This window comes from Melanerpes formicivorus, unplaced genomic scaffold, assembly GCF_026170545.1.
Source record: "Melanerpes formicivorus ecotype bairdi unplaced genomic scaffold, bMelFor1.0.p_v2 SCAF_1, whole genome shotgun sequence".
Classification (NCBI taxonomy): domain Eukaryota; kingdom Metazoa; phylum Chordata; class Aves; order Piciformes; family Picidae; genus Melanerpes; species Melanerpes formicivorus.
The window spans coordinates 17,296,725-17,319,351 of record NW_027142353.1 but is presented as its reverse complement, the minus strand read 5'-3'; the positions used below and the strand labels follow the sequence as shown (position 1 = coordinate 17,319,351).

Genomic DNA, 22,627 nt, shown 5'->3' with positions numbered 1-22,627 from the left:
AAGACAGGCACCTGAGGAACTCAATGTCTTTTCCTACACTATTGGCAAGAACAGACTTTTTAATGTCTGCTGCATTTTGTGGTGATTTTTTTTTCTTTTTTTTCTGGTAGATCATGTCACTTGACAGCAGCCATCAGTGATACACAAGAAACGTGGATCCAGGTGTTCTGAATGTTGAGCTGTAACACATTCACCACTGATGACATCTGTCTGTCTGTCCACTCCCCAGCTCCAGCAGGTCTCGCTCCACGTTCAGTTTGCAAACAGTGAAAGCTGGTCATTTAAAAAAAAAAAAAAATAAAAAAAAAAAAAGGGCTACAAAATAGCTTTCAGAAAGAGCAAGCTCTGACAAACATCCGTCAAACCAGCAACATCCATGAAACCAGCGCAGCCTGACCGGGACCCAACGGGCGGGGGTCCTAAACAGCCGCTGCGTCTCTTCCATTGCCCGTGAACATTCGCCCGCTATTCATCGCGCACTCGCCGAGGGCTAGGCTCGGTGGGCAGGAGCGGGGACGGACCGGGCGCCGTGGCTCCACCCTCCCACGCCTCTCGCAGAGGGGGGCGCCTGGCTGCCATGGTAACCGGGGCAGGCGGGACGCTACCTCGGAAGCAAACGCGACGAGGCCCGGTCCGGCTAGTCGCGTGCGTCGGCCCCGCCCCCTCGCGCTCATCAGGCAGCCCGCGCGGGCTGACGTGTCGCGCGCTCGAGAAGCCGGAAGTGGCGGCCGTCAGGGCGGGGGGGAGACGAAGCCGTCACTGTTGCCGCCGCGGGCGCGCGCAAGAGGCGCCCAGAGACCCTCCGCTTCCCCCCCTCCCCGCCACAGGCCGCCGCGCTCCTCCGCCCCGGTTCGTGCCGTCGCTGTTCCTTCACGTCCCGTCGTCCCGCTATGGCTCTGCGGCGGCTCCTCATCGCCGTGGCACTAGCGGCGGCCGCGCTCCCCGCCGCCGCCTTCTACCTGCCGGGCCTGGCGCCCGTCAATTTCTGCGAGGCTGGCAAGGAGAAGCCCGAGTGCAAAGTAAGCCTGGGGGAGAGGACTGGGGCCCCAGGTCCGCCAAACTGAGGGGAAGTCGCGGCGTGGCCTGACTTTTATCCTTCTCCTGTGGGGCTGGGGGAGCGGGGAGCAGGTGGTGGTTTGTTTTTTTCCCCGGTGATTTTTGAGGCTGCCTCGTCGTAACGCTCCAGACGTCTCTGGGGGCCCACGGGCCATTGCTGCAGGGACTTCCCATATTCTACTGGAATCGCCCATGGTGAGGTGTCCGCGGTCCCTCTCGCTGGGAAGGGAAGAGCTATCTGTTCGTCTTGTGACTTATGGTCACGTTGCGGAAATAGGAAGCCGCGGCAGCTGATCTCTCGGCTCCATCTAAACACTTGTAAAGCTGCAGAAAGTAAGAATCGCAGTGACAAGTCGTGCTGGGGCTGTGCCTGCGATTCTTGGCAGGAGCGAGCAGCTGACGGCTGCAAGCAGGTACAAAACCAAGGCAAGTGACGCTTTCCTTGCTGTGTCTTCCTATCTGCAAGAAACACAAATGTAGGGGCTTATAGACCTGGAGTCTCAAGTGACGCTTGAACTTACCTTCATGCCTACGTAAGTGGCAGGCAAAGTTCACATAGTGAAATTACTTATTTCTAAGGGTGTGGCTGTTAGGGCTTCTGTACTTAAAATAGTCTTTATTGCTTTGGTTGAGCTCTAGGCACTGTTTGATGCTGCCATGGTGGAGATTATGCCAGACCATACTTTAAGACCTGAATGAGAATGTTCAAGACCAGTTGCTTTTATGATCCATTTTCTTACTATTATTGAAAGGGTTTTTTACAGTTTGTTATCTCTCAGGTTCTATATTACATGAAACATGGGGCTATGATTTTTCACAAGAATCTATTTAAACTGTATGGTTTTAGGGAATACCTTGCACTTACTATCTGTTAGCCATCACAAATCAGTAGAACAGGTAATAAGCCAAAAGTGTAATGATGGAATAGTTGCTCCTGAATCTTGCATGTAACACGTAGCTGTGGATTTTTTCACTTTCATTTCCATGGTACTTCTGTTGTAGTAGTAAAACATTCCATGGACATTGTTTTATAGGATCATAAAAACAGTGTTCAGAAGAGACCTCAAGAGGTCGGATAGTCCAAACTTATGCTTGAATCACAACTACTGGCAACTGTAGGTCAGCTCAGCTCCACTTTTGTTTCAGCAAGCCTTGAAAACATCCAAACGTGGAGCATCTGTCACCTCCCTGGGTGGCCTGTTACAAAGCTGTAATACCCTCTTAAAGAATTTTTTCTTCTTCAAATATAGGCTAGGACTTTCAAACTGCAGTTTATAGTGTTTTGCAACATCCCTGAAAACCATGTCTGTGCTTGAATTATTCGTGCTAGGACTTGGCAGAAAGGTTTATTTTATTTTATTTTAAAAATATTTTTTAAGTCAAGTAAACCAAGTTGCCTACTGTCTTTTATAACCAGCCTGAGACATTTATGGGGTGATGTTTCTCAGATGTACACATACAAGGGGAAAAAACAGACGCAAAATGTTTGTCTCCACATCCTGATAATTTATGATTTTGTAAATGTGAAGTGAGGTGCTTATGTAATGTAAATCTACCACCACTGCCTACCTAATATATTAGGACAACCTCAACAGGAGTTTTATTCCAAAAATCTGTTTCTGAAACTAGCCACCTCTTATTTCTCTACCTCATGCCAGCCACTTTACATACAGAGTCAAACATATGGCGAAGTCTAAATCACTCTTCACATCTTATTCTCTCCATGTATGCTGCAACTGAATCTAGTCCAGTCCTTGGTGAGGAGAAACAGTATGTGATCAGATAATGGCTATATTGTAGTTACTTAAGTGGGTAAAACTAAGCTTCCCCGGATAACCTTAATTTTTTTACCATGTTCTTTCAGACTTCATTAAAGTGGCACAGTTCATTATGATGTCATTAATAATATTGTTCTCTGCCTCACTGATTTAGATCCATAGACTGACTCTCTAAATGACACTGTTATATCTGCTAATTTGTATGGGCACAATCAGTTTTGCTGCTTTTCCTGTTTCTGGTTGGAATATCATCAGAAATGTAATGTGGTCTGTGCAGACTTAAACAGTAGTAACTCTTGCCTGAACATTATGAATCCTTAGTTTAGACAAATACTGATGGCTCCAAGGGGAACTTGCTGTTGTATGGGAAATTGTTTACCAAAGATGGTGATTTGCAGTAATGCATATGCGTCTTATGGAAAATTGGAGTGTTCAGGTAAAGCTCCTCCAATGGAAAATAGTTATGGCCATGGTTGTGTGACCAGCTGAGGCAGTCTTAATTTCTTGCTGCTTGCAGTCAGATTTCATTCTTGTCTTCTGGGCAGTGTGTTCTTGTCCTCTGTATCATCTCAGCTGTGCTATTTGTTAAATCCTTCTCTGAACTTATTAACATGCCGGGAATCTATCCAGCTTTTTGCCAGACTAGTTTTTATTCTGCACTGAGTTAAAGTGCCTTACAGAATTACAAGAAGTGTGCTCTACCCAGAGGTAAGCTGCAGGTCTGCATGGTTTAGGGTAGAGGAAAGAGGGGTAATAATATGTCTTCACTTAGTGAGCTGTGTCCTGACTTGAACATGAACAGCTGCACTATATCATTAAGATACAGTATCTAACTTAAGTATCTGAACTACAGATGCTTGTGAACAGTTCCATCTTTTTCGTTTTTTTCCTTTAGAGTTTCTTGGTTTGGCTAAACTTGAATGCATTTTCATAGGGAGGAGAAGCTCTTCTGTTGATTTATGGTGAGAAAATAGATGGCTTGCTGTTGAAAGTAGGAGGTGTTGTTCCAGAAAGCACTCACCTTCTTCTTGCTGTCTCCAGCTCCTGATTGCACAGGATGACAGTTCAATTTTCTATGCAGCTGAAAACTGCTCCTTAAACATTTTGGGGGTAAATATTTTGCTGGTTTACCCAGTTGAATTGATTTACTGTGCAAGCAGTTAACTATTGAAAACAGCATAAGGTACACACTTGAGAAGCATTGGAACTGCAGGACTAGAATAAGAGAAGGGATTTTGAGACTCAGAGGGAAGAGTGAGAGACCTCTCCTTCTCTGTAGCAGTAATCTACCCCATCTGTAATTAATATATATAGACAAAACACGTGTGAAACCACAGCAGGCTGAATTTCAGGTTCCTACTTCACAGTTGCTACAGTTCTTGATAAACTTAAAAGGTGGTAAATGTCAATACCCTTGCCTTTGCTTTTTGAAGAGCTTTTGTTCAAATTTAAAATGGTATATCAGTCTGAGTACATTGTTTAAATCCTTAGAGTTCAGTTTTCAGTTGCTGCATAGATGAAACTGTTGAGCAGCTTAATTATAGGGAAAAGTACTGATCTGATGTGTACTTTTATTCGTGTTCTTTCAAGACTTTTATTACACAAAAGTTGTGGTGATGACTAATATGGCTTTAACTTGGTACATCAAATTAATATACTGGCAGCTGGTAATTGTATTATTCTTGTGTATGATCTCTTGTGATTGTGTAGTTTGAATAATGTTAGCCTTAAAGTGGTTTTGTCTTTTGGTTCCTGTTTTTGTGATTGCTATAGTGGCTGGCTTACGCTCTCAACAGATAAAGTTCATTTTACAACATTCTGTGCTTCAGGATGTGTAATTATACAAATCTTACATTTTTGGCTTTCCTTTACCATGCTCAAACAAATATATGTCATTTTTCTATATAAATAATTAAACAAGTACTTTATTGTAACTGCTGATTATCTCCACTCTTTCAGTCTGGAATAGAGCTGTTTGTGAACAGACTTGACTCTGTGGAGTCTGTCCTTCCCTATGAGTACACTGCGTAAGTATTTTCCACTGTTTATGTAATTTATTCAGCGTTTCTCCCAAAAAGTTGAGTTCAATTTGTCTCATAATTTTAACTGCATCTTATTACAGTAGTTTGCTAGTGAAGAATGTCTGGTTTGCTAACATAAGTTTACAAATTGTGCTAGTTTGATACAGTATTTTCCCTACAACACAGAAGTGAGGGAAAGACAGACACACAAAAAACCCGTCCAGGTTGAGATAAAGAGTTGAGACCAGAGTTTAATATGAGATAGCATAATGCACAATTACCTTAGCCTGTTTGCAGAAAAAGCGCAGCAGAAAGCAGCATCAAATAGAAAGCCAGTGAGCTAAAAACCCAAACCAAGGAGCTGTTCCTGCATCCCTCCCCATCCAGCTGCCATTCCAGTGTAAGAGAGTTAACACCCAAAAATCTGGAGCCCAAGAGCAGCAACTAGAACAGGAATCATCTCATGTCACAATATGAACTTCAAGCCTCATAATACTTTGCTCCAGCCAGCACTTCTATTTTGGAGCTGGCATGAGGCAGGATGGTGTGAATAGCAGCAGATTAAAACTCAACCTATGAGACAAATACAGAACTTTCAACCAGCATATGGGTGTGTACATTGCTTTCTTCCCTGTTGGCTTTGCTTATGCTTTAGGAGCAATGCATGGATTTATAGAGACTCACATAGGTTGAATCACTGCTTTAGAGAAACTTCAGGTTAGAATGTGTATATGTGTAATATTTACTGTTCTGCACTAGTTGTCATTTTATAGATCAAAGTATTACTGCTGTCTTTAGTAGCTTGTAGCTAGATGAGTTAAAGTGATACTGAGATGTTAAATAACTTCCCATCAGTTATCATAATAAGGTGTTAAATGAAACTAATTACTTACAGAAACTTTTACGCTACCATGTTAATATAATCTGAGTTCTGAAGCAGCTGATCAAGATATTTGTTAGATTTTTTGTCAAAATGAGATTTTTCACACTTCACAGTTAAAAGAAACAAACTTTTCTAGAAGGAAAGTAGTATAGCTCTGTTACTTGTGGTGGGTGTTGATTTGGGAGCACTGTTTGAGGTCTGATATTTGCAGCTAAGAATGTTTCATTAACTTTTTGTAACTTTCCTTTAATTCAGGTTTGATTTTTGTCAAGCAGAAGGAAAGAAGCGTCCCTCAGAAAATCTTGGCCAAGTGCTGTTCGGAGAGAGGATAGAACCATCTCCTTACAGGGTTTGTTCTCTGACAAGGGCTGTTCAATAATGCCTATATTCAGATGTAAACAAAGGTGATCAGAATCTCAGAAGTCCTCTTCCCAAGGGCTTTATCAAAATATTAAATTCCACATAATAGATATCTGTCAGTACATAATAGATATCTGTCAGTTTAACCTAATTATGGCTGTGCACGTTGTATCATGAAGCTGTAGCTTGTAATGCTATGGAAGTTGTCTTCTCTCTTTTGAACTTGCCAAAACCTGATTCTTGCTCCTCAGCTCTCATTGTTAGAGGAAATTGAGTACTTCTATCTGAAAATTACTACAGCTGTAAAATTAGACAATTGGAAATGGTGTTAACCATTCCTGCTGACTGTTTTGCCTTCTCTGTACATATATGTAATAGAAGAGAAAGTTATCAATTGAATCTACCTGGGACAGCCTAGCTGCTGTGAGGTCAAATGACTTGTTTGGTAAATCATTGCAGAAAACCAGTTCTAATCAGTAATAAGGACCTCTTAGTGTAGGGCTCCTACAATGAGCACAGGAGGTTTTTATAGCACAGACCACTATATAAACCTCCTCTGGAGGGTTAATATATGTAGTCTTGCTAATTTGTGAGGTGTTCTTACTATAAGAGTATAGGCAATTATAAATGCATAGAGGAAGCTTGTTAAATACTGAAGTTACACAACATTTGTTACAAACTTTTTTTGTCATATGTCTTTCGTTTTTCTTAGTTCACATTCAACAAGAAGGAGACATGTAAATCTGTTTGTACAAAAACATATGATACCAGAAAGCCAGAAGACAAACTGAAATTAGACTTTTTGAAAAAAAGTATGCTACTGAATTATCAACATCATTGGTAAGTTGATATCAAGATTCATAGATTATTTAGTCTGGTATGTTGGTGCTCATTTAGTTTATCATTTTGTATTTACAAGCTAGTAGAGGTTGAACACTAGGTATTTGCACTGAATCCGTTCCCTTGCTGGTTTTGCAAAAGATACTACATTGCTTGTCTTACAAAAAAAATTGTTTGCTCCAAGGATAAGCACTGAGTATAATGGAAATAGTCTGTTTCCAAAATGTGGATTTTGTGTTGCCTCTGTGCTTACTGTAGAATACTAGAAGTTAACCTAGAAGTTAATCTTGCCCTAGCATGAGTAAAGTCTTAAGGGACCTTAGGAAGCTCTTCATTATGAGGGTAGAGAAATTTTGAAACAGGTTGCCAAGGGAGGTGGTGAAGGTCCCATCCATAGAGACATTCAAGGTCACACTTGATGGGGTTCAGAGCAATCCAGTGTAGCTGGGGATGTCCCTGTGCAGTGCAGGGTGATCGGACTAGATGACCTTAAAAGGTTCCTTCCAACCCAATGCATTATGTGACCTTCATTCTATCGCTGCATCCCCTTTGTTTTTTCTTGAGTGTCTTTGCACTTCTCTTCTTGTGTCCAGGAGATAGGATCAACAGTTCTGAAAGTTTTATGCCAAATGTGCTTGGCCTACAGGGTGTGAAAGTGAAAAGTGGCCAATAAAAATGAATTAATTTTGAGAAAGGCATAAACACTTGGTCCTTTCCTGGTCTCTGAGTTGCTCTATAACTGAGTCATCTTGGAGCATCCTGGCCCTCTTTCAGCTTGCGTATTGAGGTTCTCTTTGGAATGGCATTAAGGGTAGGGCAGGGCTGAATATGTACCTGGAATTTTGTGCTGATTTTCAGTTACTGTATAACCATGCTCTGCGCCCATATCCAGGAGCTGGGAAATGTTAATCAGGGGGCTCCATCTTGACATTGGAAGTACCCAGCCACACTATTGGTCTTTGTACAGTGCTTGTATGTTAGTCTGCTGTCCCAACAGCAGCCTTTGGGTTCAAGGGTAGAAGCAACAGCTTGGACATGGAGTTGGCAGGGTGCCTGTGGTGTGCCATCACAAGTAATGTGTGAGCATAATGAACCAACGTTGTCCATGTGATTCCAACTATGAGCTCCTTGCTTCATAGAAACAGATGTTTTGGTTGTCATCTAATTAGATTCAAGCTTTCTGGACATAATAGTAAAAATGCAGGTGAAATGTTGAGTGTCAACTGTCACTAATATGTAACGTCACATTTAATTTCTACAGTTCTGAAACAGCTACTTGTGCTGGAAAAGACAATGACTGCATTTCCACCTCCCTGTGGGAATCAATAGGGGATATCCCTTTTTAGAGATAAACTGTGGCTCACTGTTGTAGACCTTTCTGGGATCCTCTTGAAAATTAGCATAGTTACAAACTGATAGAGTAGGTCAGAGGGTTCACAGGCAATAGCCATATGTTACATGTGTGTGAACCAGGAACTAATAAAGAAGCCCTGAAAGGCACAGCTACTTTTGCAGAGATTCAAAGTGTATATGCCTAATGCTGATATAAGTAGAGCTTCAAACATGCTGGATTTGGTTATATTAATATTAAATACTGCATATACTTACATTATTTACGATTTACACCACTTTGAATTTCACTAATGCATAGCTGTAAAGCTTCAGCTTTAATGGTTTGTGTTTATTTTAGTGTATAAATTAAAAAGTTTCCCAATGCTGTGATTCTGTCACACTTTGAAATATTTTTTATTATTATTATTTTTAAGAAAGCCCAAAACTTAAGCTGACAAACTTAAACAGAACTGTTTTAGTTTCAGTTTATGAACTAATCACACAGAAAATTACTTTAAACTGGTGTTTCCCCCCCCCAAATTGTTTTACAAATATACTTACTGTATTTCAGTCTATTTTTAGCCTATACAACTAACTAGATAAGACTCTTCAGATTTCAGTGAGATGTAGTTTTGGTTTTCAATGTGAAACTTCCCTTTAAATTTAGGGTGCTTCTGATATTAGTACTTTTAATGGTGCTTCCTACTATTTTTTTTGCTAGGCCTACTGCCTTAAAACTTTAGAAGCATGAAGAATCTCTTTTTATGCCTGTAGGGTAATGATAGTCTTCCTCAGCTGGAGCTTCACAAAGTGGAAGTGGGTAGATCATTGTGGTGAATGATGCATGGTCCAAGGGTACCATTGTACAGGAATCAACAAGGTAGTGTAAGTGAGGATTTAATAGAGATTTATTATCCAGCTTCAATTTATCATAAAATTCCTGGGGACACAGATGGTGCAAAGTAATTTTAAGGTTTTAAAAGCCACTTAATAAGATTAGGAATTGCCATACTGAATTGGACTCAACAGCTATGCTGCTATCTTGACTGACAACGTTCATCACCAGATGTTCTTGAGAGATGTGTAAGAACACTGTTGTATAGCATATTTGCCCCACATTGCATAATCTCTTCAAGTCATTTTAAATTTGAAGATTAACTGTGAAAAATTAGTTGCTTCTTAAACTGTCAAGTTGCTCCAGCAGTGCTGCTTGAAGGAAGCTCAGTATGCCTTTGGAGCAGAAGGGGCAAGGGAGAGTCTTTACCGTAAACAAATTCATTTACAATAGGTTAATCCTTTACCTGGTTTTGATAGTAAAATTTAAATACTAACAAAGGCAGGAGGTATCTCTACCATGCATTATATGAGTAAAATTCCAAATATTATCTAAGTGTAATGGATCTGCTCCTCATTATCGACTTAACTGTACCCCATAGTTAACACTGTGAAGTGAGTGGGATTTAATTGGTGCTGCCCACTGCTTGCTACTGTGATAGTCTTTGGAATGTCCTGAGAACCTGAGAGTGTGGTTTTGGAGGGCCTGTCTTCACCTATTCCACTGTGTTAATAGAGCCAATAATATTCCTACTAAATTTAGTCTGGTAGCTAATGGTGGGCATGATGTGAATCTTTGTAGTGTGAACAAAGGCAGCACATCCTTCTTTTTCTCCCATATGTTAATGTGCTTTAAAAAGTGGTGCTAATTTAGAGATCGTTAAAATACACAACAGTCTAAATCATGCTTTGGTTTTGTTGTCTGAATTCATAATTCTTGAGTTTAGTTAGGTAGTAAAAGGGCCTAATGAGGTAGTAACAGGTATCTGATAACATTAGTAGCTTACTGATTACATTAGACATTTAATTGTAAAGATTATTCAGTAGCTTGACAGGATTTACAAAAATCTCTATTATTAACTTCTAGCAGGATGTCTCTGGTTTTTTGGTCTAGTGAATACACAAAAAGCAGCTGTTGTCTCATGACTTTCTGTGAACTTCGTTAATAAACCCTTAAAAACGTACTTTGTAGCAGTTAATGGTGCTCTGAGGGCAGCTACTGAATTTTAAAAGTATTCTTTCAGTGACTTTCTTTTGGGATTTATTTTTCATCTAGTTAAGATTTCATAACATAAAGAAACAGGTTGAGTTGCTGGGGATTTTAATGTTTCTTTTTTCCTCTAACAAAAGGACAGATCACCATGCTGGGTATCTTTCTCTGTGTTTAAAAGTATTTTTAGTTTTGACCTTTGTACTGTTAGTAACATATTGGATACTGGTTGTGTCTTACTGTCTTAATATTTCTGCAACTGTTCATGGGGATGTGGGATTCCCACAAAAGTTTTTGATTGAAAATGGACTATAAACCTCCTGGGCTCAGATCTTTTTTTAGGTACATACATGAATATAAATCTTCTATGGCAATAATGTAGAAGAAGCAGGTAGACAGTGGAGGGAGGTTTGAAAGTGATTACCTTCCCAACTGTCTGGTGGCTTATAATTTTTTTGTTCATGTAAACTGTCTAGTTAAAAATACCCCATACTTTTAGGGACCTACAGCTGAGGTCAGTGATCAGGAATTCGCTTACATAGAGAAAAACAAACAAAACCAACTTGCACTTTACTGCAAAATAAAAGTTTAAAGAGTGCCATAAAAATGTATTTAGCAGTGAGGAAGCTGCATAACACAAGTGTGTAGGGATTTTTTTTTTTTTTCACTTTTATGTTCTGTCTTAAATTTGAAATTGTTAAGTTAATTGTAGCTGGTTTAGTGATGATAAAGACAAAGCAATGAAATGTGCAATTGTTATGCCTTTGTAGTTTTATGTATTGAACTGTGCTTGTGAGGGGACTTCAGAAATCAGTGCAGTGACCAGAATGTTTTGGTGGTCACTGAGCAAGTCTCTGACTTCCAAGACATGTTCTTAAGAAATAGATTTTATTTTTTGGAAAAAAAAAATAAGGAATTCTAGAAAAAGATAGCTTCAGTTGAAGAGCTACATGCTTATATCTCCTGGATTGGATTGGCAGTTAGTGCAATCCCATGGGTTATGATCCAAAAGAAGTATTATTTTTGTAATTAATTTTATAATTATTCCTATAATAAAGTTAGATTAATAGTAGTTTGGGTTTGTTTCCATTTTGAAAAGTTGTGAAATGCCACTGTGCCATTTACAGGATTGTGGACAACATGCCTGTGACCTGGTGTTACGATGTTGAAGATGGCCAGAGGTTCTGCAATCCTGGTTTTCCTATTGGCTGTTACATTACAGAAGATGGTCGGCCCAAAGATGCCTGTGTTATTAATGTATGTTTATGCAATTATTTTCTTAATAATCTGTGATGGGTTATGGCCAACCCCCTCCCCACCATGGGCAAAAATGAGACTCAGACAAGCGGATTGCAAAAGTGATGTAAAGTTTAAATGGAAAGCGGTGAATATTTACAGAAAGCCAGAAGCACAGTGACAAAAGAGATCCCAAAGCACAGCCAGAAACATCCCATCCCCACCTGAGGGTACACCCAAAGCTCCTCAGGGCTCTTTCTTCACCCCGCCTCCTCTACTGCTAGGCTAGTCTCAGCTGGCCAGATCTGAGACTGCCCATCCCCCCGGCCTTGGGCCTAGCCAGGCCCAAAAGGCCGTGAGACATCTCCCCCCAGTTACCAAGCGGCAGCGAGGGAAGAAAAGAGGCAGTGCCAGGACCCTGCTGAGATCTTATAGGGGAGCAGGGTATTATGGGATGAAATACCTAGCTTCCTGTGTCCACCCACTGGGCTGGATTCCTTCAGGATACACAAACCGTTCCTCATGTGGACATAGCAGGGGGCACCCAGCCCAAACTGCTACATAGTCCCTTTTTACTAATTTAAAGACTTGCATTTCTCCTTTGCCATGTTTCTGTGGTGAAAAACTGGGTTGTTGCCTAAAGCCTGATGTTTTGATATCTCCACAACTGGCACAATTGGAAGCCTCATCTAAGCATAAAAACTTTGTCTTTTGTGTTGCAAAAAGCGCTCTAAAAGATGAACATGCATAGCACTTAGTACATGTAAGGGGTGAAGAAAAATGTCTTCATTGCCTAAGAAGTGTAAACATTTGAAGGCTTTAACTTCATGTTTTTGTGGAATACAATTGTTTTCATGGAAGCAGGTTTGCATGGACATGTTTATCCCTTTCTGGGGAAATTAGTACTTCTTGAAGTACCTTAAACTGTGGGCAAATAAAAGAAAGAGAATCTTAAGATTTCTGAGTGAAAAAAATTTTTCCTAATTGTAGTGGTTTGAGCCTTAACTGGGAGTTAAGAGCTCAGATGGGGGCAAGACTGAGAATCTCTCCCCTGCTCTCCCCTTCTCACTCCCAACAGAAAGGGGAAAAAAAAAAAAAAAAGGAAAGGGAGGGAGCAAATCCACCAAGCAATAATTTGGAGTCAGCCTGGAAGTAGAGAGGTAAAGAGTTTTCTTTAAGCAATATATATGTAACAGTAACAGGTAAGGTTCACAAGGGCAAGGAACAAGGATGGATGGGAGGAAGGAAAAAAACAAACAAAAAAACCCAAGAATACAAAACCAGTCTCTCTCTTTCTGAAGAGGCACGGAGGCAGCAGGGAGAAGGATCAGGCCCGACCATGTGGCAGAAGAGCAGGAAGGCAGCTGCAGTAGCTCTTGTCCAGGAGAGGCAGGAGCCAAAAAGGACACCTAATGACTGCAATGCCCTCCCTTTTATACCCTCGCTGGGCAGGGAGGGGGGAGTGGAACAGACTCAGTTTCCCAGGGGGAAAACGCCCTGCAGGGAGGGCACAGCACTTGCAAGCCCTCCACCCTGTTTTCAGAATGGGCGTTAACCCACCACACTGTGAGAAATGGAACTATTGGATTAACTAGTGGAGGTCCAAATAAATGCACTGTAAGACTGCAGTAGAAAGTCCAGGATGTCTTTAGATTACCACAGACCTCTTCTATGGAGAGGTCACTAAAACCCTGGAGCAGGTCTTTTGTTTTTTCCAAATGGTTTGTTTTACTTAATGTATCATACCAAACACAGTAGTTTCTGACGTTTCTAGTTTTGTGTCCTTTCCTCCATAATGAATTGGTTTCAGAGGCTCCTTATGAACAGTTGCATTTATAGTCAATTATACCAACTGGCAATATTTTTTTAATCTTGTTTAAATACTTGTTTTTAATAAAAGTAAAATAACTGCTGATGGAGTAATGGAAAGACTGTTGAAGAACACTTTTTAAACATAACTATTCTTACAATTAGGGTGGTTTATAGAAAGGGGTGATGATAGAACCCTGAAGAAGTACTGAACTTTGGTAGACATAATGCTTGTGATTTAATGACCTCTTAAACTGTCTACTAAATTCCAAGCCGATGATTCCCTTCACCTGAGATTTGTTTTCAGCAATCTTGGATGCTACTGCACTTCATCTCCATGCAATTTTAGTTTCAAATGTCAAGGTGGCTCAGTCACAGAGAGCAATTATTTGCCTTGTTAGTCTCAGAAGGTTCTGTTTAATCTGTGAAAACTATGCATGTTATTTTAAAATAGGCAATGTTTATGAAATGCTTTTGATATGAAAGTTGCCACATACCTATTCAGTTTAGTACTTCAATTAAATAAGATGAGGCATCTTCAGTTACCAAAATACTTTAAGAAATATATCTGTATTTACATATTTTATATTTAAATACATTTTTGTATTTTTCAACTGTAGTAAGACAGTTCTTAGCATTAACTTTTCTAGTTTGGGTTTTTAATGCAAGGCTTTAATGCAAAGACTTTACCATTCCTAGAATCTCACATTCATCTTGTAGAACTTTGTGGCAGTCTAAGATTCCGTTAGGTAAGCTTCTGACTGAAGCTTTTAGAGGTCTTTATCTTTTTGATTGCTTAACATCGTCTTTTATCATTGCAGTCAGAATTTCATGAAAAAGATACTTTTTATATCTTCAACCACGTTGACATAAAAATATACTACCATGTTGTGGAAAATGAAGCTCTGGGAGCAAGACTAGTGGCTGCTAAACTTGAACCAAAAAGGTTAGTACTTGAAAGTGACTTGTCATCACACAAAATAATCTCCATCCCAAGTTACTTGCTTCAATTTGGGGGCCTGCTGCTAGTCAGAAATATTTTCAGATCTGTGACCTGCTTGAGCAGGTTTCATTGATGCAGTGCAGGGCACTCTAATGTATCTTGTTCTAAACTCAGTAGATCTTTGTGCGCTGTTTTCTGGGCCAAAAAAGGTTAAAGTAAAACCCAGAAGCAGTGTGTGCTCAGTGAAGCAACTCTCATTTCCCTGCTGGGGAACAGTTTGTCTTGCGACAAAATAGGCCACTGGTGCCTGAGATAGGACTAACAGGAGTGCAGCATATGTCGTCTTCATCAATCAGGAAACTGATGCTTTTGTAAGATGAATTAATTATTTCCTAAGAGTGGTGTCAGTGAAGCAGCTTTCATTCTGTGTTTTTTCTCCCCACAGTTACAAACACACTCATCCAGACAACCCTGATTGCTCTGGAGTACCTATGGATATAAGTAACAAGGCTAACGGAGAAGTCAAAATTGCTTACACATACTCAGTTTCTTTTGAAGTGAGTATTAAGCATTCTGTGATAGTTACCTCTTCATTCTGGTGACAAGCAAGAGATTTTTTTTTTTTTTTTTTTTAAATAGAGTTTACTGGACAAACTGTTTGCCAAACTTTTACTATTAGTCTAAGACCTTAAAATACAAGAGTAATACAGGAGGAAGTAGTTAGAGACCTGCTCAGCCACTTGGATCCCCACAAGTCCATGGGACTTGATGGGATCCATCCTAGGGTGCTGAGAGAGCTGGCAGATGAGCTGGCCAAGCCACACTCCATCATTTTTCAACAGTCCTGGCTCACTGGAGAGGTCCCAGATGACTGGAAGCGGGCCAACATGATGCCTATCCACAAGAAGGGCTGGAAGGAGGAACCAGGGAATTATAGACCTGTCAGCCTGACCTCAGTGCCAGGCAAGATTATGGAACAGGTCATCTTAAGGGCAGTCACACAACACTTACAGGATGGCCAAGGGATCAGGCCCAGCCAGCATGGATTTAGGAAGGGCAGGTCCTGCCTGACCAACCTGATCTCCTTCTATGATCAGGTGACCCACCTGGTGGATGTGGGGCAGGCTGTGGATGTAGTCAACCTGGACTTCAGCAAGGCCTTTGACACCATCCCCCATAGTCAAGTCCTGGCCAAGCTGTCAGCCTGTGGCTTGGACAGCAGCACTCTGTGCTGGGTTAGGAACTGGCCGGAGGGCCGAGCCCCCGGAGAGTGATGGTGAATGGTGCCACATCCACCTAGTAGCCAGTCACTAGTGGTGTCCCCCAGGGGTCAGTGCTGGGCCCCATCCTGTTCAATATCTTTATTGATGATCTGGATGAGGGGATTGAGTCTATCATCAGTAAATTTGCAGACTACACCAAGCTGGGGGCAGGAGTTGATCTGTTAGAGGGTAGGAGAGTTCTGCAGAGGGACCTTGACAGGCTGGACAGATGGGCAGAGTCCAACGGCATGAGATGTAACACATCCAAGTGCTGGGTTCTGCACGTTGGCCACAACAACCCCATGCAGAGCTACAGGCTGGGGTCAGAGTGGCTGGAGAGCAGCCTGGCAGAAAGAGACCTGTGAGTACTGGGTGATAGTAGGCTGAACATGAGCCAGCAGTGTGTCCAGGTGGCCAAGAAGGCCAATGGCATCCTGGCCTGTATCAGGAATAGTGTGGCCAGCAGGAGCAGGGAAGTCATTGTGCCCCTGGACTCAGCCCTGGTTAGGCCCCACCTTGAGTCCTGTGTCCAGTTCTGGGCCCCTCAGTTTAGGAAAGATGTTGAGTTGCTGGAACGAGTCCAGAGAGGGACAACAAAGCTGGAGAGGGGTTTGGAGCACAGCCCTATGAGGAGAGGCTGAGGGAGCTGGGATTGTTCAGCCTGGAGAAGAGGAGGCTCAGGGGAGAGCTCATTGCTTTCTACAACTACCTGAAGGGAGGTTGTAGCCACGTGGGGGTTGTTCTCTTCTCCCAGGCAAGCAGCACCAGAACAAGAGGACACAGTCTCAAGCTGTGCCAGGGGAAGTTTAGGCTGGATGTTAGGAAGAAGTCCTTCATAGAAGGAGTGATTTGTCATTGAAATGGGCTGCCCAGGGAGGCGTTGGAGTCACCATCACTGGAGGTGTTTAGGAAGAGATTGGATGGGGCACCTGGTGCCATGGTTTAGTTGACTAGGTAGTGTTGGGTGATAGGGGTGACTCGATAATCTTGAAGGTCTTTTCCAACCTAGTTAATTCTATTCTATACTTAATAAAAACAGTGCAGATTATAACTAATTTGTTTTCTTGATTCCTTGTGTATGTATTGAGGGGACAGCTGATACAGCATTTCATATTTTCAGTGTCAAGAATTCTGTGGTTATTCTGGATACAAGGGGTTTTACTCTTTGTTCTTTGTCATTATGGACTTTTGGACTAGTAACAGGTTAAAAAATAGCAATAAGGCAGATTTGGTTTTGCTTAACCTTGCTCTGATTGTAAGGTCAGTAGTGGCTTTAAAAATTATAGGCCATTGTCATGTCAAGGCTGTCCATATGTCTGTCTTAGTTCCAGACTTAACAGCCTGCTGTAGGATTCGGTTAAACTGTGGTGAGACTGAACAGTTGGTCTTTAACTAGTTGGAGGGTATCACTGAGTTAAGGGTGTGGGTGACCTTATTGTAGTCTTTCAGTGTTTGCAAACTATGAGAAAGTATTTTCAGCCAGGCCCGTTGCAACAGTACAAGGGGTAATGGTCTTAAACTAAAAAGGCGTAGAGTTAGACTAGAAGACATTTTTACAATGAGGGTGCTGAAACACTGGAACAGGTTGCCCAGAGAGGTGGCAGAAGCCCCTTGCCTGGAAACATTTGAGGTCAGGTTGGACAGGGCTCTGAGCAACCTGATATAGTGAAAGATGTCCCTGCTTACTGCAGGGAGTTGAACTAGATGATTTTTGAATGTCCCTTCCAATCCCAAACCATTCTCTGGGTGTGTGATCCATAGCCACTGTCCAAGAAGTACACAGTGAAGCACTGGTCTTACAGTATTGTGACATTACCATAGTGTCTCAGGCATGAATCTTTTATGTCTCTTAAGTCAGTATAGTGGTGTTTGTAGAATTGCCATGGTAGTTCTTTAGTAATGTACTAGATTACCTGGTAAAATTCACGATGCAATGAAGAGTGTAAGAAAATGATGCAGAGGGGATTATATTATGTATGCTGTAATAACTGATACAATTTCTCATGAATTTGTATAGGGAAAAGCAAATACTTTTGGAAACATATGAGAAGTTAGTAATTAAGAATTACATTAGTTCCATGCAATTTTATAGTTTCTTTGAAAAACGACATGCCCGGCTGTGTGTTTGTGTGCGCAACATGACGTCACTTTGAGGTTGTCTTTGGAAATTCCATTGGGTTGCAGCTCAAGTCATTTCAGACAGAAAAAGTCAGTGTAGGTATGGGAAAATGTCTGATTCTATCCTAGAATCATTCATAGTGGTCTAGAAACTTACTGTTTGCTTTGAGACCTGGTTTTACTACCTCAATGAGCTACGTATTTGATCTTGGCTAGATTGTTTTTTGTTTTCAAAATCAGGCTGTACTGGAAAGTACTCTTACACATGTATGTTATAAATTGCTGAAATAATATCCTGTCAGAAAAGCACCTAACTGCTTTTATTAATTAATACTCATGTTTATGGTTTATTTAATATCAGTCTTTGAGTCGATTATAGCACCATTCATTCATATTTATGTTTACTCTGCAAAATGAAACAAAGAAATGTTCTTTTTGAAATGTTTCCAATCAGTGAATGTTCAGTCTGAATAAGTATAACCCCTTGAAATGCCTGAAGGAATAATTTATTTCTTTCTACTAACAATGCGAGTTCTGTATCTGTCTCCCCATCTGTCTCACAGTATAAGATGAATGCAACTGGATTGGTAGCTGGTATTGAAACAAGGTTGTATAAAAGGAAAGGATAACCTGGACAGAGATCTAACTAGAAAGTGGAATATTATGCTGGGAAACACATAGCAGAGTTTAGTTTCTCAGTGTCTGTGATGTTGACTAACATACAATAAAAGATACATGTTCTTTCATTATTGTGCTAGTCATCTGAATTCCAGATGAGTGAATGTACTTCTGGAAGGGAGGAAGTACAGTTAAATTAATTTGATTTGCCATTATGTCTTACAAAAACATGAGTGCTTAGTACTACTCAGAAAATATATTAGGTTTAGGTTCTGTAATCAAATCTTAGGTTTGTTTTAGGTAGTTATTATTAAACTATTCCCTTTAACTCATACAACACATTTCCAATTTGTCATGAGATTTAAGATTGCTTTGCAGAATCATCAACTTGTCATTTAACAAGATGGATACTGATTGTATCTGGAACTGATGTGTTTATTCTTTCAGGAAGAAAAAAGTATAAGATGGGCATCAAGATGGGATTATATTTTGGAATCCATGCCACACACTCACATTCAATGGTTTAGGTGAGAACAAAGTTTGTCTTCACAAATGTACTGTACTGTGTGCTGTGCAGTTTTGGTAGCAGAAGGGCAGGCTACAGGGGTGGCATGTATGATAAACTGCTAGAAGCTTTCCCAGCTCCAAGTTGGACCTGCTGCTGGCGAAGCAAATAGGTGAGAAGAGGTAGCACTCATGTGATAACATTTAGCAAGGGAGGGAAAAAAACTGCTGAGGAACAGCAGCCAGAAGAGAAGAGTGAGAAACAACCCTGCAGATACCATGGATAGTGAAGAAGGAGGGGAAGGAGGTGCTGTAGGCACCAGAGGAGATATTCCTGTTCAGCCTGTGGTGAAACCCATGATAAGTCAGGCTATTTCACTGCAACCCATGGAGGTTAACAGTGGAACAGATCTCCACCTGCAGCTCATAGAGAATCACGTACTAGAGCAGATGGCTGTATGGAAAGAAGGCTATGACCCCATGGGAGAAGCCTTTTCCTGAAGGTCTGCACCTCATGGAAGGAACCAACACTGAAGATGTTGGTGAAGAACTGCAGTCTGTTGGAAGTCTCAAATTGGAGAAGTTTTATGAGGATTGCCTCCCGTGGAAGGGACCTCATGCTGGAGCAGGGGAAAAGGGTGAGGAGTCTTGCCCTTGAGGATGAAGGAACAGTGGAGATGTATGATGAAGTGACCACAAGAGAGAGTGCTGCTGAGAGTGGGGATTTAGAGAAAATCAGGAGTGAAATTTGGCCTGGGACGAAGGAAGGAGTCCAAGGAAAGATGTTTTTAGGATTTGGGTATTATTTCTCATTAGCCTACTCTGATTTGATTGATAACAAATTGATATTGATTTCTCTTTTTTTTCCCCATCCCTAAGTTGTGTCTGTTTTGCCCATGACCGTAATTGGTATGTCATCCCTCCCTATCTTTGTCTTGACCCACTAACCTTTTGTTATACCTTCTCCTGCCTATTCCACTGGATGCTTAGTTAACTGGTTCTTATTTGCAGGCTAGGCCTAAACTATGATGTGTTTACATTGAAATTATAACTTCTTTTTTTTTTATAAATTCAGTATTATGAATTCCTTGGTGATTGTCCTCTTTCTGTCTGGAATGGTAGCTATGATTATGCTGAGGACACTGCATAAAGACATTGCAAGATACAATCAGATGGATTCCACTGTAAGTCTAAAACCTAACTCCTAACATTTATTTGGAATGTAATTATTTTCAGAGAAATGTATTTATGTAATAAGCTATATAAATAGCTATCCACTGTAGTAAAATAGGTGTATTTCCTTTACAGGAAGATGCTCAAGAAGAATTTGGCTGGAAGCTAGTTCATGGTGATATTTTCAGGCCCCCAAGAAAAGGAATGCTGTTGTCCGTTTTTCTAGGCTCTGGCACGCAGATCTTAATAATGACTTTTGTTACCCTGTGTAAGTAATAATATGGGTAGGAATTAGTTGAGTACGGGCAATTTTTGGCTGCTAATTGCATGTTACTAGCAAAAACAGCCATGTATTTTTTTATCTGGGAATTTCTTAAAAGTCTCCAAGTTAGAAACAATTGAGCTGACATAGTATATGCAACCTAGTATGCACAGATTTTAAGGGAACACAAGCCTTATGAGGAGAGACTGAGGGAGCTGGGGTTGCTTAGCCTGGAGAGGAGGAGACTCAGGGGTGACCTTATTGCTGTCTACAACTACCTTAAGGGAGGTTGTAGACAGGCAGACGTTGGTCTCTTCTCCCAGGCAGCCAGTACCAGCACAAGAGGACACAGTCTCAGGCTGTGCCAGGGGAGGTTTAGGTTGGATGTTAGGAAGAAATTCTACACAGAGAGAGTGATTGCCCATTGGAATGGGCTGCCCGGGAAGGTGGTGGAGTCACTATCATTGGAGGTGTTCAGGAGGAGACTTGATGGGGTGCTTGGTGCCATGGTTTAGTTGATTAGGTGGTGTTGGATGATAGGTTGGACACGATGATCTTGAAGGTCTCTTCCAACCTGGTCTGGTCTATTCTGTTAAGTCAAATGCATACTTAACTTTCTCAAATTGTGTGTCTCTACTTTGTAGTTTTTGCTTGCCTGGGATTTTTGTCACCTGCTAACCGAGGAGCTCTAATGACTTGTGCTGTAGTATTGTGGGTACTGCTTGGAACTCCAGCTGGTTATGTTGCTGCCAGATTCTACAAATGTGAGTAGAAGTTATTTAAAATGACAAGGCTTAAGTTCATTAAATGACATTATCATCGCAGAACTGATTTTTTAATTTTGCAGTACTGTTGTAGTTTCCCTCAGGGCAAGATGGAGAAATGTACTTACCTTAACAATAGAAAATACATATGGAATACTGACATGGGTATGTTGGTTTTGATTAGATTGTGCCTAAAGACCCTAAATTGCTCCTGCAATTTATGGAATTGGGAAGCAAATTCCATTTTTCTAGTACTGAGCTCATTGCATCAAACAGTTTTGTGTTTCTGTTTCCTACAGCTGAGAGTGGTGGTACCAGTGTGCATTTAGTTTTAGCCATCTATGTTACTTAGTAATGTTTGTTTTTTTTTTTCAAATTTCCCATATCCCACCCCCCACCTTCCCACCAATTATGAATCTCTTTCACTAGATCCTAGGTCTTTGAGAGAGTGATCCTTATAAGAGTGTGGCAGGGGCCGAGGGGAAAGGACTACTGGGCGTTCTGTAGTAGTGCAAATCAGCCCCGTGTTGTTGGAGCACCTCAAAGTCACTACTGTTTTCCTTTATTTGCCCCAGCTAGCTGTTGTTTCAAGGCCTGTCTATCGACTTGAGATGGTTTTGCCTTCTACTCTCAGATGTATTTTACAGTGAAGTGTACTATTCTGCATACAGCTTTTAGTTACTTTACTCAAGGTAAAAGACTTTATAACTGAGCAAGCTGGGTATTTTGGACTATTTCAGTTTTGAGCGTACAGGGCTAGAGAAGTTAATTTCTGAACTTCAGCCTGGCAGTAGTAGGCATTGGAGTTTTCTCTGAACTAGTTTGTGATTTTTCACAGGAAGAGAATTGTTAGGGGAAGGATATTTGTATTTTTTAAGGAGTTTTTCCACAACAGTAGTAACATGGTAGTGAACTAGTCCTTTTCCTAATTTTTAGGGCCAATTAGACTTAAATGGAAGAAGACTTCAGGACAAAAAACACAACTGAGGACAGAATTATTCTTTATATATATCATGCCATTTCTTTCTTTTAAGGATATTCTGAAGTGTATAGATGATAAATTCAGTCTTTTATCTTTGATGGAGATGTATCTAATAATTACAGTTTATATTGTGCTTATTGGGAATCATTTAGTTTATACTTAAATGTAGTATTAATCTACTATCAGTTTAACTCACTGTCAGTAACTGATCCAGATACTTTTGTTATGACACGAGGTGGTTCGTATCCTGTATAGAGCATGTAAACATGAATATTTCTCCTTATAGTATACAAATGTGAGACAAAAAAAGAAAAAAAGGCAGCTGAAATGTATATCCACTATTAAAAGGGTTTTTTCAACATTGCATTTGAAAAGTGAATCTTGAGTTGAAATTAAATGGTTAATCTTAATAACCGGTACTGTGTTCTTCCAAGGTTTTATGAAGAAATAGAAACTTAATTAAAATCACTCTAACCATAATCACTTCTGACTCAAAGTAAAGAGGCATGTCATTATGGCAGTGCTCAGATGAAATTGTCGGCTTCACTGAATTCCAGCAGGATATTTTCATTTGAAAGTATGCTGACCAGAATTTTTATCAGCATAGTGCAAGTTCATATTTTATTTAATAAAGCTATTTTT

The 22,627-nt window shown here is 40.7% G+C and overlaps 1 protein-coding gene across 1 annotated transcript in view; it reads left to right on the top strand.

Annotated features, from left to right (window-relative positions):
• The first annotated feature begins 702 nt into the window (after positions 1-702).
• TM9SF2 (transmembrane 9 superfamily member 2) overlaps positions 703-22,627 on the top strand; it is a 33,565-nt gene continuing 11,640 nt past the window's right edge. The window contains exons 1-11 of the mRNA XM_068164883.1: positions 703-1,019; positions 4,794-4,861; positions 5,994-6,087; positions 6,811-6,938; positions 11,442-11,571; positions 14,181-14,305; positions 14,748-14,859; positions 18,748-18,827; positions 19,880-19,988; positions 20,113-20,245; positions 20,884-21,003. Coding sequence (XP_068020984.1) covers positions 891-1,019; positions 4,794-4,861; positions 5,994-6,087; positions 6,811-6,938; positions 11,442-11,571; positions 14,181-14,305; positions 14,748-14,859; positions 18,748-18,827; positions 19,880-19,988; positions 20,113-20,245; positions 20,884-21,003 — 1,228 coding nt within the window. The 5' untranslated portion in view covers positions 703-890. The remainder of the gene's footprint in view (positions 1,020-4,793; positions 4,862-5,993; positions 6,088-6,810; positions 6,939-11,441; positions 11,572-14,180; positions 14,306-14,747; positions 14,860-18,747; positions 18,828-19,879; positions 19,989-20,112; positions 20,246-20,883; positions 21,004-22,627) is intronic.